We start from the raw sequence: 18,015 nt of genomic DNA, 5'->3' as shown, positions 1-18,015 counted from the left end.
AGAAGGGGAAAAGGAAAGCAGGGGGGCAAAGACAGGAGAAGAGAAAAGAGGGCTGTAAGGCCGCCCTCCCGGGGGCTGGGGCTTGGGGGCCGTCATGCTCTGAGTGGATCACATGCTTTGGCTTATTTAATCCACACAATGACCAAGTAAAACAGGGACTGTTTCCTCACTTAGGAGGAAACTGAGGGGCAGGTGGAGAGTGGCTGAGGCTGAATGTGAATCCAGGTCACTCTCCAGGCCACTCTCCTCTGGCCAGGAGGAGGCCTGCCACTTCCTTCTGAATCCCCCAACTTGGATACCAGGCCCTCCATTGTGAAGCAGTAGCTGGGAATCAGCCTCCGGCAAAGGCAGACAGACTCAATGCAAGAGCCACAGTCCTGCCAATTCGGAGGGCTGCACTGTAGTCTTCAGTCTACTAGAAAATAACTGTATGGCATTGGGCAGGTCACCGTACCCCTCCAGGCTCAGCTTCTCCATCGGCTAAATTGGTGCCAGACATGCTGTGATCTTTTTTATGCCTCACTCCTCTGTTCTGTGCCCTTTCTAGATTGAATGTTCCAGTATTTCTGACTACTCAGAGAAGATCATTAAGGCCAACCACTTGGACAACAGTAAGACACACCTCCACGTATTTTCCCACGGAGGGAGGGAGTGAGGGGGCTTGCACTTTCTTGTTTGGGTGGTATAGACTGACATAAGAGGGAAGAGTACAGAGCACTTGGCCTTGGAATGGTGGAGCCTGGCTGAGGCCCTATTTGCAGGATGGTGCCCAGGAGGTTTTGAGGTTCCCCATCCCAGCCATTTCAGCCAAGGGCACGTTATTCCCAGCTCAGCTTCCATGGCTTAGCCACCATTCCTTCTGCTTGGCCCCAGCTGTAGGCATTCTATTGCTCTTCCTCCTCTTCTTTCCTCTGCACAGCCCCCAGCCCCACCTCTCCCTGTAAGCTAAGCAGGGGCATCCTAGCAGACTCCAGGCTCTGCCTTTGGAGAAATGCGGTCCTCTACTGCCCACCGGCCCTGTTGCTGATGAAGCTGTCTTGGCAATTAGGCTGCCCTTGGGAGTGGGACCTTCTCCAGGCTGGAGTCTGATTATAAAGAGAGGTGTCCTCTCTACCCTTCCTCCCCTCACTCCTTTCCCATGCATTGCAACAGTTCCCAGGCCCTTTGTCCTGGAACCTATCTTGAACACACTCACACCCACAAGTGTCCCAGATCCAAAGAACTCCTTGCATCTTTTATCAGTCAACCTGATGTGATTTAGCCCCCAAGTCCTGTGCTGAGCTGGGCCAGATCATGTAGGTTTTATGAACTAGGAAAACCAAGTTGAATTTTTTTTTTCTAAGGATGATGGAGGCATTTTGGAGAAGTGGTTCCTATGGAGTATGGATCAGAATGGGTTGTAGGCATCAAGAGTGTAAGCAGAGACTCATTAGGCTATTTCAGTGCTCGGGGGATGTACTGTGGCATGGCTGGTGGCAAGGATGGTGGCAGTGGAGGTGATTTGAGCACTTTGGGCCAAAATGCAAGGGGACCTACTGATGCAATGCATATTGGAATGATAAAAAGACAGGAGCAAGGGCTGTTTTGTTGCCTTGAAAATGGGGGGGTGGTGGTGGAAGACTGAAAGTAGAGAATTCCTAGGGGTGATGGGAGGGAGAAAAGAGTCAAAAGTTCTCTTCAGCCCATGTCAGGTTTGAGATGGACATCCAATAGACATGTTGAGTAAGATGGGATATATAAGTCTAGAGTTCCAGGGAGAGCCATATAGAGTTGGGAGTCTTTGGCATATGGATTTTATTTGAAGCTAGAGCATGACGTCACTTAAGGATAAAGTAGAGCTGGAAGAAAAGAAATGGGCCAAAGATAGGGCTCTAGAGCATTTTAATATCTGGAGAGCAAGCAGAGGAGAAGGGGCCAGCAAGAGGCAGAGAAGATACCCCCAGTGAGGCTGGTGGACCTTCAGGAGAGAGATGTACCATGAAGTCAAGGGAAGGAGATAGGGACGAGTGTAGGGAATGCTAAGAGATCAAGTAAGGTAAGAATAGAGAAGTGATCATTGAGTTTGGCCACATGGAAGGTACTGGTGTTCTAAACAAGAGCGGACTCAATGTGGGGGGGGTTTCTGAAGTCCAGTTAGAGTAGGTTAAGGGAGGGCTATAAGTAAGTCTTCTTGCTGTGCTGGGGCACAGAAAAATGGAACTGTATCTACAGGGGAATGTGGGGCCAAGGGAGGGAGTTGTTTTTTAAGGCTAGAGATATGGAAACGTGTGTTTGATTCAATTGTCCAGGGGAAAGATACAGAAGCGAGGCCCTTGAGTTCAGAGCACAGGTTCAGGGGTTGGCCTTTTTCTTGGAGTAGGGAACCAGAGGGAAAGTGGAGGGTGTGGGTCCAGACAGAGGTGGGCTGGCAGTGGAAAGCCCCTGGTTTATTGCCTCCATTTCCTTTTCAAAGAATAAGACAGTCATTGGCAGAGAAGAAGGTGATGAGAAGAGACATGAGAAGGGATGGAATGGTCTTTTAGGAGGGAGAAAGGCAGATATAGTAGTAGGACTAGTGGGGATTGCTGGGGAGTGGTCAGTGCCTGTTGGAGATGAGTCAACACAGACAGGCAGTAAGCTTGGTCCACGCATGAATTTCCCCCTACCACGCTCACCAGCTTGGGTGTGAGGAGGACTGCCTGGGTGGGGCATTTGATGGCAGAGCACGGGAGTTGACTGCAATAATGGATCATGGAATCCAAGCTGGGGAAGGCAGGAAGTGAGGAAGGGAAGGGGGCGATGGTGGGTGAGCCACAGCACAAAAGTTAGGGGTGGGCCACAAAAGGGGTCCAGAGGCCTCTTTCCAGCCTGAGTAGGGGAAGTGTTGCTCAGACACCCCTGACCTCTGGCCTTGGTGTCCAGCCTCTCTCGGTTCGCTCAGGGGAGCCGGCTGTTTCCTACGCTCCTCGGAATAGTACCTGACGTGGGCAGAAGGGAAAGAGAGGTGAGCGTTCTACTTGCCTACTATGATGGAAAAGAAGACTGGCCAGTTCTTTCTCTACAAGGGTGAATCGGCCTGCCATCCCCATGTTTTCATCGGATATCCTTTTCTCCAGCTCTGTGCCACAGCCGTGGAAGCTGAGGTTAGGAGAGCTAGGGCAGAACCTTCAGTCTTGGCTTTGCTCATGTCCTCTCCCCTGAAGTGTGTTTACGTTGATGTGGTAGCCCCAGCAGTGGCTGCCAATCCTGAAAATGAACATCAAAACCTCTTAGGAGAGGAGGGTGTGTGCAAATAGATGTCTGACCTGACGTCCTCTCAGTCCCATCCCTGGGCCCTAAGAGGCCTTCAAAGGACATTTGGACCATCCTTGCCTCTGTACAGGTTCTCTTGCGCAAGGACGCCTGCCCTTGGAGGGAGGTTCTGCCCAGCCCCCACTTACTTGTCATCTGTCTCTTGCTGCTGTCGGGATCTAGAACCGTAGCCCCCCTGGCTTGCTGAGGTTGGCTGCCCATAGCCATTGGTAGCAGTGTGTGGGGCAGGCCTGAGCGGGAGAGGGGAGAACATTAGCTGAGGAGTGCCTGACCTCAGGAGAAGAGCAGTTTGGCTCCGGAGGCTTGCCAGGAAAAAGAAAGCCCACAGCTCCTCACCATGAACTCTGGTCACACCTCGAGGGCCCCCCTCCCCGTCCCTGCTTCAGACTCCTGTAAATTGTTTTATTCCCCTTCCTTTCCTTTTTCCCTTCTTTCCTTTAACCCTCAGAACATTCCACTTTATAGAAAAGGTGCAAGTTTCTCTTTTTCCCTGAATGCTTTGAAAGCAAGTTGTTGACATGAGGCCCCATCAGCCCTGAAGACACAAATGTGTGTGTCCTACAAACTGGGACATTTCTCTGCATAGCCACACTGCGCCCATCAAAATCAGGAGACTAGCGTTCTTACATTATTGTTATTGAGTGCTCAGATCCTACTGCTGGCCACTTGTCGAAAATAATACCCTTTACAACAAAGGGATTCTGTTTCAAACCACGTGTTGCATTTAGTTGACATATCTCTGGTTGCCTTCAGGCTGGAGCAGCCAGACTTTCCTTGACTCTTGTCATCTTGATGCTTGAGGATCGCAGGCCAGAGTTCTGTAGAATGTCCCTCCGTCTGGGGATGTAGGATGCCTCTGCACTAATGGGTTCAGCTGAGATGCTGTGTCCTTCTCCCTGCACGCTCTTGGGGACATGCAGTTTGGATTTGTCCTGTCACTGACAGCATTGACTTTGATCCCTGCTTAAGGTGATGTCTACCAGGCTTCTCCACGGTCACGTTGCTCCTTCTCCTTTTGTAATGAGTAGGATTTTCTGGGGGAGGCGGTTTGAAACCATGTAAACACTTCATTCATTATCATTAATTCCTTATTTTATTCAATAGGTTATGTCTGTTATTATCAATACTCATTTTGAAACACAAATTGTTCCTAATTTGGTCACAGGACCCCCTTCAAGCTGGCTTCTGCATCCTTTTGTCATTCCTTCTTCATTTTTTTTGTGAGCTTTCTTATTTTCTGGCACAAATGTTCCAGGTTCACCTTGTACTTTACATGGCTTTGTTTTAGAATCAGTCATTTCTCCAAGGAGTCTTGAAGCCCATTTAGTGGACGATGGCATTTAGAAACTAGGATCTGGGGCTAAGTGTCCTCATTGATTTTAGGGCGTTGATGTCCCCAGGGCTGCTTCAGTGGAAAGAACTAAAGTGTGTGTGTGTGTGTGTGTGTGTGTACATAGGCATTTACATAACGTGTGTTTCTGAATCTATCTACACATACTGTCAAGTGTGAGTTCACGTGATGCCCTGGCTGCAACCAGCCCCACCGGGTGCTCTAACTTCCTCCCTTCCCACGTTGGAGATTCCTTTCTCTGACGGTGAAAAATCTGGCTCTCACTATTCTTAACATGTTTACTTATTGAATCAATCCCACCGTATGTGCACCATCTCCCACTGTCACCACCTCGTGCCCAGTGCAGATGTGTCTGTCACCCCGTGCTGGGCTCTGACACGTGCATGGGCACTCTCCTCTCCCTGCTCGACTCCAGTCCGCTGAGCCAGGCTTGCTTCCTGTGCAGGGACCCTCTTGCCCCCTTGGACCCTCCCCTCACATCCAGTGAGGGGGAGGGAACTCCAGGGCCAGGGGCCCTTCCAAGGCAACGTTGTTCCCACTTCTTCCTTCCCCGAGCACAGCAATAGGTGGCTGGAGCCGGGGTGGCCGCCCAGGGCCCCGACTGTGGCACCTGCTCACTCAGCCTTGGCGTGTGTACTGGAAAGAGGACAGCTTGACTGTATGAATGCTTCCATGGAAATGCTTTTGAAATGTTGCAACAGCCAGTTGTGTGGGGCTCAGGAGTGTAGGTGTAGAGACATAAATAACAACACAGGACATAAAATACCTGCCACCCAGAATCAATCAAGCCCTTTCCCCATCTACCTCCACACGGTTCCTGGGGAGGGGTTTATCCCCATGGAGACACACACCTCCACGAAGCCACCTGCAGCGGTCTCACAGCGTCACATGGCTTCTACCACACGGGTGGCCCACTCTTTGACTTAAGCACTATTATTTCCTCTGTTTCCCTGCGGAGGAAGCCAGGGTGCTATTGCCGGGATGCCTCAAAAGGTAGATTTGTTTGTGAAAGTTGACATAGGTGCTCAGGGATTGATGAAATGTTTATAGTTTTAGGAACAAAAGAATTAGAACCCACGTACTTCTCAGAAAACTAAAGGGAGAAAGTGTACCCCTCCTTTCCTCTCTTTTTCTACCTGCGCACATCCTAAAGCAGGAGAGTCGCGGACGGAGAGGCCTGAGCGTAACATACCCCGGCAGAGTGGCAGTGGACAGCAAGCTCTGCAACGTCCCAGGAGGGGTGGCTCTGTCCTGTCACTTCACCTCCTGCCCAGAGAGGAGCTAGGTCCCTGCGCAGCCTGCGGGGGTCCTGGGGGGATGCGAGAGAGCGTTCACCGAGTGCCCAGTGTTAGGCTTCCTGCGTAGTAGGTGCTCAAAAAGCATTAAGTGTGGGTCCGTTTGGGCACTTTGCTCTTTCTTAGCCCCACACTCAATGACTTCCATAGACGATGCTTGAATTATCTGCTGTAGCAGGCTTCCTCCCGTGCCCTGGAGCCATGCAGTCCTGGAGGTGGCCCTGACAGGGACCCCGCCACTGGCCACCTGTGAACCACCGTTGGGAGAAGCTTTGGCTCCTGGGGGCGTCCGCCTCCCTGCAACCTTGCCCACGCTCCCTTTCTTTCCTCTGGGGCCACGTGGCGTAGAAGCCTCCTCCTCAGGCGGCAGCCCTTCTCCCACATCCCCCGACGGTCCTTCACCCCTGGCTTTGGTTTGAGTCACCCTCTCACCCTCAGAGTCATGCTAAGAAATAAACCCAACTGGCGCCTGGAGGGACCCAGATGCTGTGCTGCTGGCCCCGTGGCTCCAGTGTCCATTAGGAATCATGGAAACCGCATGTCATCTGGTGCTGAGCTGGAATCAGCTACAATCTGTTGTCTGTCCATACCCGTATCTGTCGTCTATCAGAGTTACTGCCAAGCTGTAGTTCCTAACCTATGTCTTGAATCCAAATGGAGAGTTGCCCTTTTTATTCATAGTAGACTTCATGCTGGTAGATTTGGTCCTTCCTTACAACTGCTAGGAATCCCGAGAGCATGGCTCTCCCAGGGTCACCATTCTGTGCTTGGCGTTCCTGCATCTCTGATGGGAGCCCTGGGGTGAGTGTGAAGTGCCTGTAGCCTGGTCTGCATTCAGCTCTTGATCAGCACCTTTGAATACAGCCAAGTAGCCAGTGGTGAAGCCATACAGTAATATGGCATATCCATGAGGATCCCATGGAGGCAAGGATGTGCCCACATCGCTCACCACGGGCATGGGGAGGGGGGGGCAGGTGAAGAGCACTGACTCTGGACCCCGGCTTCCTGGTTCACACTCAGTTCTGCCCAATTAGCTTGTGATCTTGGACCCCTCATTTTCTGTGCCTCAGTTTCCCCATCTGTGAAATAGGAACAATAGCGGGGCATATCTCATAGGGTCATTGTGATAATCCCATGTTACTAGGGAAAACCACGGTGTGCCGAAACAGGCTCCTACAGGCTCCTGAGGGCGGACTGTGAAATTTTCAGTACATTTGTTATATGGATGAAGCCACTCTGGTGGCTTGAAATCGGCCACCATGGGAATATTTATACCGCAGAAATCAGCAAATGCTACAAATCAGGGCTACTTCCCCCGAAACCCCAATTGGTCATACTAGCACACCTCTGTGTAAAACACAACGATACCTCGTGGGCAGTAAGTGGCCAATAAATGTTCGCTATTGTTATTATTATTTCATTTACTAACTTGACTAATAACCCTGTCAAAAGAAGTGAGATCAATCAGATATAATTGTTTTTAATGAACCTGCACTGGTGACTGCTGGCGGTTGCTACTTCCGTTCCTAACTGCTCGTGAAGCAGCCTATTAATAACCTTAGGGCTGGTTTTCACACACTCGTTCCTTCAGGCATCGTTGTGCCACGCTCCACACCCTGTGCCACGTGCTGGGTGCCAATCGCAGACCCAACAGGCAGGCTCTTGCTCTGGTGAAGCTCACCGTCTCACGGAGAGAACCGACATGAACGCAAGTGAACAGACATCATGGTAGAATTACAAATCATGACAGGTTTTAGAACAAGACACGATGGGGCCATTGAGCAAAGTGGGGTGCCCACTTCCGACTGGGGGGTCGTAATGGCATTCTGGAGCCGGCTCACATGGCTCACACTGCCTTGTACTTTTCTTCCCAACTGCGCACGGGTGACGTCCCGGGGTGAGCAGAAATCAGCCATGGTGGAGATATTTGCACCACAGACACCAGCAAGCACCTTGGCCCCACTCCCGGAGCCGGTTGTTAGACACTGACCAGCACAGTACTGGAAGTGAGGAAGCTTCTGGAGGGAGGCCCCTGAGGCACAGACCTGACGGACGAAGAGGCCAGCTGCTGAGTGGACAGAAGTGTGTCACGCAGAGGGACCGTCCATGCCAGCTCCCCGAGATGAGAGACACTTTGTGCCTGTCCCATGTAAACTCTAGGTAGTGAGCGACAGTGACACCTGGGATGATTTCCTGAGTCCTGGGGCCTCGGGGAGGCTTTGCTGTCTTCTACACTTGCACTGATTCAACCACCCTGTCCCGTTCCACTGCCTTCCTCATCCCTGCCCCCACTTGGCCAAGCCCGCACAATCCTCTGCCTGTGGCCAATGTGTGAGGTATCTTCCCAGGCTGTGCTGTGCCAGGGGTCCTAAGTGGTAGGCAATAGCTTGGGGTGGGGGTGAGTCCCAATATGGTTTTGATTGCCTGAGTGTTAGTCCAGCTGTGCAGGGTCTCTGGCCAGAGGAGTTCTCTGGCCAAAACTAGCAGGACTTCAGAGCTTTAGCTAAGCAGACAAGGTCCTCGGTCCTCAAGGGAACCAGAGCAGGCTAAGACACAAAGCCAGGCAGATGATGTACTAGGGACAAGACAGAAGTTCAAGCCCTATGTTCTCGGGCAAAGGGGGGCTGGGGAAGAAAGGGGTTACCATACTGAAGTTTCTACTATATTGCGGCTATGAAGCACCCATGGCTCATCTCTGCCACTCCAGTTATGGGGTCTGTTGGCTGTAGAGTATATTCCAAGTCCCACCAGATATTGGGGGTAAAGTTGTTGTTGTCTTCTTTGTCCCATCACTACTGGCTCAAGAATGGGGCTAGGTCTGACCTTGTAAGAGAGATTTATCCATGTGTCTGGACCATGGGAACCTGAGACAGAGCTGATACCAGGGGGTTGGATGGGTTCTTCCTCCACCATCCTGATAGGCTCATGATGGCTCTACCTCTCCTCACCCTCCTAACCAATCTGACAGCCTTCAGGAGGAGGATGGGTTAGTCCTTGGCCTTCTCTGATTTCTTTTCCTCCATCATTCCCAAGCAGTTGCTTCATGTCCACAGCAATCCCACGAGGTATTTAAGGCAGATGCTATATCGGCTGCAGGTGAAGGAAGGGAACCTCAGGGAGGCTGGTGACTTGTACCAGGTTATAAAACAGGCCTCGCTTTTGGCTCTATCTTTTGATTTCTCTAAAGTCCAGTTTTCTCATTAGGCAGATGGAATAATAAAAACCAACCGCACAGGTTCCTGTGAGGGTTACAGAGATAATATAAGCGAAATCAACTCTGCAAAGCTGCTATTCAAATGCTAGTAATTTTTTACTATCCTAATTAGGACTGGTTTGAGGATCTTTTGTCTTTGAACCCAAATACCCTTTTTTCAAAATTGCTTATTCGTCCATTCATTCATTCAGCAATGATTCCTGATGTTTGTGAGGAGTCAAGTGCTCTGTGAGGTCCTGGAAATAGGACGCTAGGATAGGCAATTAAGAAGAAGAGATCGTAGCCTGGAGGTGAGTCAGGCCCTTGGAAGGTGTGTGGCAGCCGGCGTGGGTGTCGCCAAAATAGGCAGGTGAACAACATGGCAAGATAGTTGGGGGGCGGCTAGTGGCCATGCTGCAGTGGGGGTGGCATCAGAGAGGCTCTACTGCCTCAGAATGTGCCCCCACCTCGCACTCACGACCCTCATGCCCACTCCTCTCTGGCACAGGATCTGCTCTGGGGAACAGAAGAGTCTAAACTGAGGAGACCTCTAACTTCGGACCTGTGGGGTCAGTTGACTCTGATGGACATGCTGGAGGCCCAGATGATATCAGGCTGTCCCGATTTGTTTTTTTTAAGTCAAACGAATAACTGTGAGTCAGTTTGGCTAACTTTCTGTAATAAACACTCAAGATAAAAAGAAAACAAATCCAAAAAAAGAAAAAAAAAATCTGGATGTCTAATTTGCAAACTTGAAATTACAGGGGAAGAATGTCCCAATTTAGAGTTCAGAGTGCATTGCCCCTTGTTGTGCACTTAGTTATGATTAATCATTCCAAAATTTATGAGCCCTGGGCCTGTTGTTGGAACAAACTTTCCATTATCTCTATGGAGTAAAAACATAGCTCCAAAGAGGGACCTCAGTGCAACCTTGAGCTGACACAGGGTTAGTGATGTGGGGTCCAGATTGGGAGTGGGGTTCTGCAGCTCATAGCTGCTCAGAACCTGAGTATCAGTGGCTAAGATGCCCCTTGAAAAATCTTGATGTGGAGAAGGTTCAGATGCCCACACAGTCCTTGGAAGCAGCCCACTGCATTGCACTGGCCAATAGCCCTCCCCACCCCATTGGTTGCCATAAAGCCCACCGCAAGAAGTAGCATTTTGCAGACTGGGAAATTGAATCTGGGAATTTAAATGGTTGCTGGTGTGACTGTAGAAAACAGGAAGAATATCCTTGATGATTCAGCTGGGCAATTATATTTGGGTCCATAGAAACAACATAGCCTCTTTTTTTTTTTTTAAATTAGCCTCAAGGAATTGGTGCAAATTAGTCAAACTGGAAATTGTAGGCACTGTTTCTTTATTGGTGTCAGCTACTTCTACCAGTAAACTTTGCAGAATGCCTTTTACATGCTCAATATATATCTGAAGAATCGAAGCATTTTGGCACTGCAGAGCATCTTAGGTTCAATCCCCCTTCTTTTCTCCCCCACAATAAAGAAATTGAGTCCCCAAAGGGGAGGAAATGTTTGATCAAGGTTTGTTGTCAGCTGGAAGAAGAACAGAAGTTGTCTGCCCCTAGGACACCGGCAGAAGGTTGTGGAAATTGAGCACTGTATAGAAACACCTGAGCAAGGGGATGAAGGGGGTCTGAAATCCAGTCCACCACTGGACTGAGAGGAGGCCTGCCTTTTTCCTTTCACAGAGGGCCCATCTACTCACCAAGCCAAGCAGGGGCTACATCTGCTCCAAAAAATGTTTGGATGCAGAATGGTGATGTTAAGTAAACAGAGGCACAGACTGTTGATTTTTTAAAACAGGGTTAATTGATACCTTCTACCTTTCTATGACCTACCGTGTGTATCTCTCTCTCTCTGTCTGTCTCTCATCTATCTATCTACCTACCTATCATCTGTCGTAGCCATAGTGATCAGGATTTAGCAACGAATGGATAGAGTGCTACTGCCAAGAACAGGGACAGCATTCACTCATGCTGGGGATACCCCAGGAATGTTCTGTACATACCCATCTGTCAGACGAGACTGTAAGTTCTTGTCCATCTCTGCTTCTTGTAGTCCTATTGGAGTCCTGTTCATGGAACCATCCCCAGTGAGCTGTGTACTAGGCACCCAGAGTGGAGGCCGTGGGGCACCATGGGCAGGAGAAGTCATCTTCCCAAGCCACATGGAGGGCATGATCTAATGTAGGAGATGGAGCAGACTTATAGCCCCATAGATACATGCAAACATTAGGGAAGAGCCTTCAAGAAATGTGCAAAGAGAGAAGAAAGGGAGGCCACCTTGAGGGCATCACAATAAGTGAAAGAAGTCAGACAGAGAAAGATAAATATTGCATGGTTTCACTAAGAAGTGGAGTCTACAAAACCAAACCAAACCAAACCCAAACTCATAGACACAGAGGACAGATTGCTGGCAGCCAGAGGTGGGGTAGGGGATGGTGGGGAAAGGGTGAAGGGGATTAAGAGGTACAAACTTCCAGCTCTAAAATAAATAAGTCATGGGGATGTAATGTGCCGCATGAGGAATATAGTCAATAATTTGTATCAACTTTGTCTGGTGACGGATGGTAACTAGATTTATCGTGGTGATCAGTTCACAATGTACATATACAATGTCAAATCACTGTGTTGTGCACATGAAATGAATATACGTCAGTTACTCTTCAACAACAACAAAGATTTGCAAAAGTAAGACAAACCAAGCTTTGCACTCAAATAATGAGACAGGTGGGTCGGGCCTGTACCTGTCAACTCTTTTTCAGAATGAGAAATAAGTTAGGCACTCACTTTGCATTTTCAAAAATCCCTTACTTTGTTCCCTGTGAATTCTCTTGGTTCATCCTGGGCTCTCCTCTTGTTTGCGTTCCTGCTCTCGGGTTGTGGAGCCCCCCAGAGAAGCAGAACTTTGACACCTACTCCTCCCACCCCTTCCAAAACTTTTGGAGATGACTAGGCTGTCCTTGTTCTTACCACTTAGGGGCAGGGCTCATGAGTAGTAGCCAGGAAGGCCACACAAGCCTGGGCCTCCCTCTAGAGCGATCAGGACCAACGTACGTCTGCAAAGTGTCTGACTGATCATGGAGGAGGCCTTATCTGGTTAAGACTTGATTAGACACCAGGTACTGGAGAGCAAATCATTAAAGGCTGCTAATGGGCACTTCATCAGCTGCATTATCCAATGTGAGGACATGAAACAAAACCAGTGACCTGTGTGCCCTTTGTCATCCAGGAGCCTCTAATCCAAATTCATTTTCATGAAGCTCAGATTCAGGACAGATGTGTTCTCTTTGTGTACAGGTTTTTGTTTTTTTGTTTTTTTGTTTTTTTTTTCACTCCTGAATACAAGCTCTTGTTCAATTTTCCCAGCAAAGCTCAGGCATGGTGTGATTTTTCAGAAGATGGTGCAGAAAGAGAATTTCAGAGTATGAATATGTGTATCCTTTCAGAGGAAATGTTCAGATGGAATCAGCCAACCAATACATCACCCTGTCAATTTCATAGCAGCATCTAAGATAGTGTTTGCTATGATCTTTAGAGCAACCAATGCAAAAAAGAGACTCCAAAATTATGTGTATGACTATGTCAAATGATCAAAAACTCAACTAAGAAGTTTCTCCTGCCACGGAGGGATAGGAAGGTCTAGGAAGTGACTCATGAGCAGAGGTCACTAAGAGCAGGAGAGTGGTTCCATCCTTATCCCCCTCACCTTTCCATCAGCAAGGGGGGAAATTTCAGATGATGTGTACCTTCTCTTGAGCCCTGGCTATAAGCCTGGCACTTAACATTTGTTATTTCATCGTATCAGTTCAACTGCCCGCTAAGTAGATACTACTTTCCTTGGTTGTTTTCTGGGGAATCGGAGTTCAGTTAAGTCAAAAACCTTGTGCAAAATCATATAGTTAATAATGAGAAGAATCAGGACTTAAACCCCTGATTATAGAGCCCATGCTCTTGTCAAGACACCAAGTTGCCTTCCTCACGAACCCACTGGGGGATGAGCCCTGGATGTGAACATCTTTGCCCTTTGGATCTGAACCATCATGGTGGCCTAAAATGGGATGGGGACTGTGATCAGAGTGTTAGAGTCATAGCATATTAGACCTGGTCTGTACTTCCACACCCACCATTCAACCTCTCTAAGCCTCACTTCAAAAATGAGAATAATAGTAACGTGCTTACTTCATGGAGTTGCTGGGAAGATCACATGATACGGTGCGTATCACAGGCTCAGCACAGGGGCCAGGACATAGTCACTGCCCTGTACATTTTGGGGAGAAAACATGCAAGTCATTCGCAGTTCTCTTTGCATAACTAGCTTGGTGAAGGATGAGGTATGTCGCATCCTAAAAGCAGAATCAGAACAGGGCTAAAACCTGCAGGTCTGGCCCTGATGTGGGGTGCTCATGGTTCCAGGCTAGGGTCCCTGCAAAGTGTGGCCGTGGGGTTCCTATTTTCCAGTCATCACCATATTTAAGGGTAAAGTAGAAGAGGTGGAGCTGCCTGTGGAGAAGGTAGACATCATCATCAGCGAGTGGATGGGCTACTGTCTGTTCTATGAGTCAATGCTCAACACGGTGATCTTTGCCAGGGACAAGTGGCTGGTAAGTGTCCTGCATGCCATCCCCTTGTTGGTCTGCTGGCTGTCCTGCTGCTCTACCCCTGGTCGACAGTCTAGGAAGAATATGAGGACTCCAGAGAGGGCTTGGGCTAGAAGGTCACCTCCTCCAGACCCCTCTCCTTAAACCAGATCTGCTTCAGGGGACAGAACGATGGTACCCAGGTCCAACATGTCTGCCTCATTGTTCTGTAGGGCTCACCTTGTCCTCTTTGGTTGTAATCAACACCCATTCTCTGTTGTCAAGACAAAAATCTCTTCTGGTCAACAGGTACTTAGGACTTGTTTGGCTGCCAGAGAGCTGAGCATGCTTCTGACTCTGGCTTGTCCAGGCTTTTCCCCATTGAACTTACCTTTGCCCCAGTTCTTTTGTTCTATGGTCTCCACTTAGGTCCCTCAAGTTCTCCCCATTCCCAAATAAAAATTGGGCATTGTCATCCTAACCCTAACCCTGGCCAAGGTGACAGTCTGCTGAATGAGAAATACTGGCAAGGGGGTGCCTGTCTGGTGACTCTATGTGCAGTTCAAAATGTGATGTCTTTGTCAGGTGAATAGATTACGAGACCCATTTCCCCACAATTCATCAACAGAAACCTGGAGGGCTTATGTTTCCAGACCGGGCAGCTTTGTACGTGGTAGCAATTGAAGACAGACAGTACAAGGACTTCAAAATCCACTGTAAGTCACCTTTTAAGTTTTTGTCTTTCTCACAGTTGGGGTGGGAGGTACTACAGTGGCTCTGAGATAAGCAACCAGCCTCATGAATACAGCTGATATACCTATGGAGGAGTTTACCTGTGACTTATTCTGGATTCTTCTCTCTAGGCGTTTTCCCTTGGTCCCAAGGGTAGGAGGTCTGCAGAGAGAAAATAAGCAAAGCAGTTGATTTAAGAGACATATCCTGGGGTGAGAGAATGAAAGCAATGTGAATGAAAAATGAGCTGAAGCAACAGAAACTGATTTTTGTAGAGAACTTCAGGCCAGGGGGCTGGGAGCCTGAGGAGTTTCGGTTATCCCAAAAGTCCACTACAGGGGTCAAAAATGGCAGATCGCTAGCCAGCTCGACCATTCTGAAGCCTGCCTTCATGCTACTTGAATTTATGAAAATGATAGTGACTCTTCTTCACATTAAGTAAAATATATATTCTTCTTTGTGGTTCTTTTGGGGGAATGGATGGCAGTGGGGGTGGGGAGAGATGGAGACTTTGCATGCCATATATGTGCAGTTGTGTACATGCGTGTGTCAGGGACTCATATCCAAACCTACATTCATACTGCTTTATCAGTTGAAAATTTGTTCTTTTAGGGAAAAAAAGCCAAACAAACAAAAACCCTCTCCAATGTCATATCTGGTCCAAAAAGGATGCTTTGTTCTTTTTAATTTAGAGGGTAGCATTTCTCAGTGACACAAGCTAGTCCTCAAGCTTATTTCAAATGTGTTCCCATCACTTAGAAACAGCCATGTCTCCTCAGCCAGAAGAAAACACGACAAAGGAGCAAAGAGCCCCTCACACAGGCAAGCACACACACAATCCAACCCAAAGCATGACACAGGAACTCTGTGCAGTGCGATGGAGTCAGCAGACTTGGGGTTCCTGCCCCTGCAGTGGTCAAGCCCTCCTTGGCAAGATTACTGTGGAGGCGTGCACAGACTGAGCAGAGGATCAGCACCCTGAGAGGCTGAGACTTGATAGTTCGACAAATTGTTGCTCCATGGATTCACACGATTGCCATCTAATTTTTTTAGTGCCTTAATGACACCCCAGCTGGACTGCGCTACGGAACGCGTACATTTGTGTGTGTGTTCACACCCTTCCGGAAATAAAACATCAAAGCACAAAGTGCAGAGTCAGATTCAGGAGAAGGCAGAAGCCGGACAGTTATTCGAGGCTCTGTGCCCTCTGCCTCCAGCCAATCTGGTGACATTTCTAACATTTGATGAGCAATGAGAGGGAGAGTAGCCTACGTTGGATGATCATGTTTCAAAGTCTGCCAGCTCTGGGTTCAAATCCTACCTGGATGACTGGGAGCAATTTACCCAACCCCTTTGGCCTCACAGATAATATCACCAATCCCACACACTAGCCATGAGGATTAAGTGAGATGATGTATAGGAAAGGATGTGACAGTTCTTGGAGGCACATGGCACCAGACTGGACCTAGGCACGGAACATGTCACTAAGCCCCTTTCTGTTTGCAGCTCTGGTAAGCGAGCCTGACTGCCAAGCTTGTTGGCCTCCAGTGGCTCAGAATCTAGGACAGATGTGCTCTCACGGTAGATTGCAGAAACAACCCAACAGTGAACATTGATCAAATGCATGTATAAATAGGACATATTTTGCCCTGGAGCTGCATTATAATACTGCTTTTGGAGTTCTTGCGGTGTAACTATACCGAATCATGTTTTGAGGAGAACCATCAGGTGCATTCTTCATTCTTATGCATAAATATTTACCGAGCCCTGACCCTGGGCACAGCTCTTTAAGGGACTTCCTCATGGTTTAAAAGCCAACATTCCTTACCTTCCTCCTTTCGCTGGATTGTGTTTGGGAACCTGTGGCAGACGCACATTGTAGTGAGCCAGCTGGAGCTGGACCGGACTGCATGGACCCTGGAAGGTGCAAGAGGGCAGTTGCTGTTCCTCAGGTGCTGGTGCAGGACTGGAGATGGTGTGACTTAATCTTATGATGACCACTGCAATTTTCATAGGTTCTGGGGAAGAAAAAAAATTTAAATCAGCTTCTAAAAAATTTAAATCCTCTTTTCTTGTGAAATGTTTGCTCTGGAGTCTTCTATCCAACAAACACCAAAAACCCCAGACCCAAAAAATAAAAATGAAACATACATTTAAAATTTATTTAAAAAACTGTGAAGTTTTCCATTTAAAAATGTTTTAATGATCTGTTTTTGTTTTTAGTAAAGGAAGCAAGCCCATTTAGAAATCTGTTTCAGATAAACAGAGATTTTGGATACTCTTGAGTTCTAAATCAAAAGTAAAGCATAAAGGTTGCTGGTTGCTAAGGGAACAATTGTAAGCAAATTTCAGTTGGTTCAAGAACCGGCTAAAAAAGAAAAATCTTAAAGTGGGGCAGGAGAATGAGACAAGCCCAGACCCTTTCACAAAGTAAATTGTTACAAAACCGCTTCCTCCCTGCCCCTCTCCTCCCTTCTACCACCTTCCCCTTCCCCCCCTCCCCCCTCCCTCTCTCTCCCCTCCCTCCCTCCTTTCCCCTCTCCCTTCTTCTCTCCTTTCCTTTCTCAATCACATGCAACACAGAAACACAAGAATAAGTGAAACACAGAAATTGCCTTTATTTTGCTCACCAGCTACTAGAGAACACAGAAGAAGAGAGGCAAATGATTGGCATGAACCAGTCTCAGGATACATATTTTGTTGAGTGAATGCATGAAGAAACAAATGAAGGAGTAAAAATAAGCAGTAGAGGAATGTGCAAAGTGTAGTGTGTAACCCCGAGAGAGAGGAGTGATCATTTTTTAGAATTTCTACTATGGAGGAGATTTATAGAATCTTAAAACTGGAAGGAAATGTGGTAGGTGTTCTATTTGATTTCTTATCCAATACACGAATCTGACCCAATACATGAAACTCCAACCTGCTGGGAGTCAGAGATATGGGCACCAGCTTCCCAGCTCATGAGAAGATAAGAAGGAAGGCCTTCCATAGCGTCAGTGGTGCCTGCAGCCCGAGGGAGGTTGTAAAGGCAGGACCTCTTGGAGTGCTCAGTTGCTCTCCATGTGGTTCTTTCCCACCTTCACCCCCACCCTCAACATCCAGAGCTCTGTTCTCCGGCTCTTTCCTATTTTATTTTATTTTTTTAAAAAGATTGTATTTATTTATTTGAGAGAGAGAGAGAGAGTGAACGAGAGAGAGAGCATAAGCTGGGGGGAGAGGCAGTGGGAGAGGGAGAAGCAGGCCTCCCTCGGAGCAGGGAGCCCGATGCAGGGCTCGATGCCAGGACACTGGGATCATGACCTGAGCCAAAGGCAGACGCTTAACCGACTGAGCCACCCAGGTGCCCCTCTGTCCTATTTTATACAAGAAGTTGCCTCTGTGCCTGAGAGACTAGAATGTATGAAACTATTGTGAACACCTTCCCTTCTGTCTAGAAGAGAAACTGTAAGTAGCGCCTGGTGGCACTTGCTCTGTTTCCCTCTAACACATTCGGAGGCAGTCCCATCCGCCCTAGCGGAGAAACTGAAACTGTGGGGCCAGGGTGGGGAAGGAGGATG

General features: G+C 48.3%; 1 protein-coding gene across 2 annotated transcripts in view; it reads left to right on the top strand.

Annotated features, from left to right (window-relative positions):
- PRMT8 (protein arginine methyltransferase 8) overlaps positions 1-18,015 on the top strand; it is a 90,978-nt gene that overhangs the window by 53,901 nt on the left and 19,062 nt on the right. For both annotated transcript variants that reach the window (XM_044914962.1, XM_044914961.1), the window contains 3 exons: positions 548-611; positions 13,608-13,750; positions 14,355-14,442. In XM_044914962.1, the coding sequence (XP_044770897.1) occupies positions 548-611; positions 13,608-13,750; positions 14,355-14,442 (295 nt within the window). The remainder of the gene's footprint in view (positions 1-547; positions 612-13,607; positions 13,751-14,354; positions 14,443-18,015) is intronic.

This window comes from Neomonachus schauinslandi, chromosome 5 (assembly GCF_002201575.2).
Source record: "Neomonachus schauinslandi chromosome 5, ASM220157v2, whole genome shotgun sequence".
In the NCBI taxonomy this organism is placed as follows: domain Eukaryota; kingdom Metazoa; phylum Chordata; class Mammalia; order Carnivora; family Phocidae; genus Neomonachus; species Neomonachus schauinslandi.
This window is presented reverse-complemented; position numbering and strand designations above follow the sequence as displayed.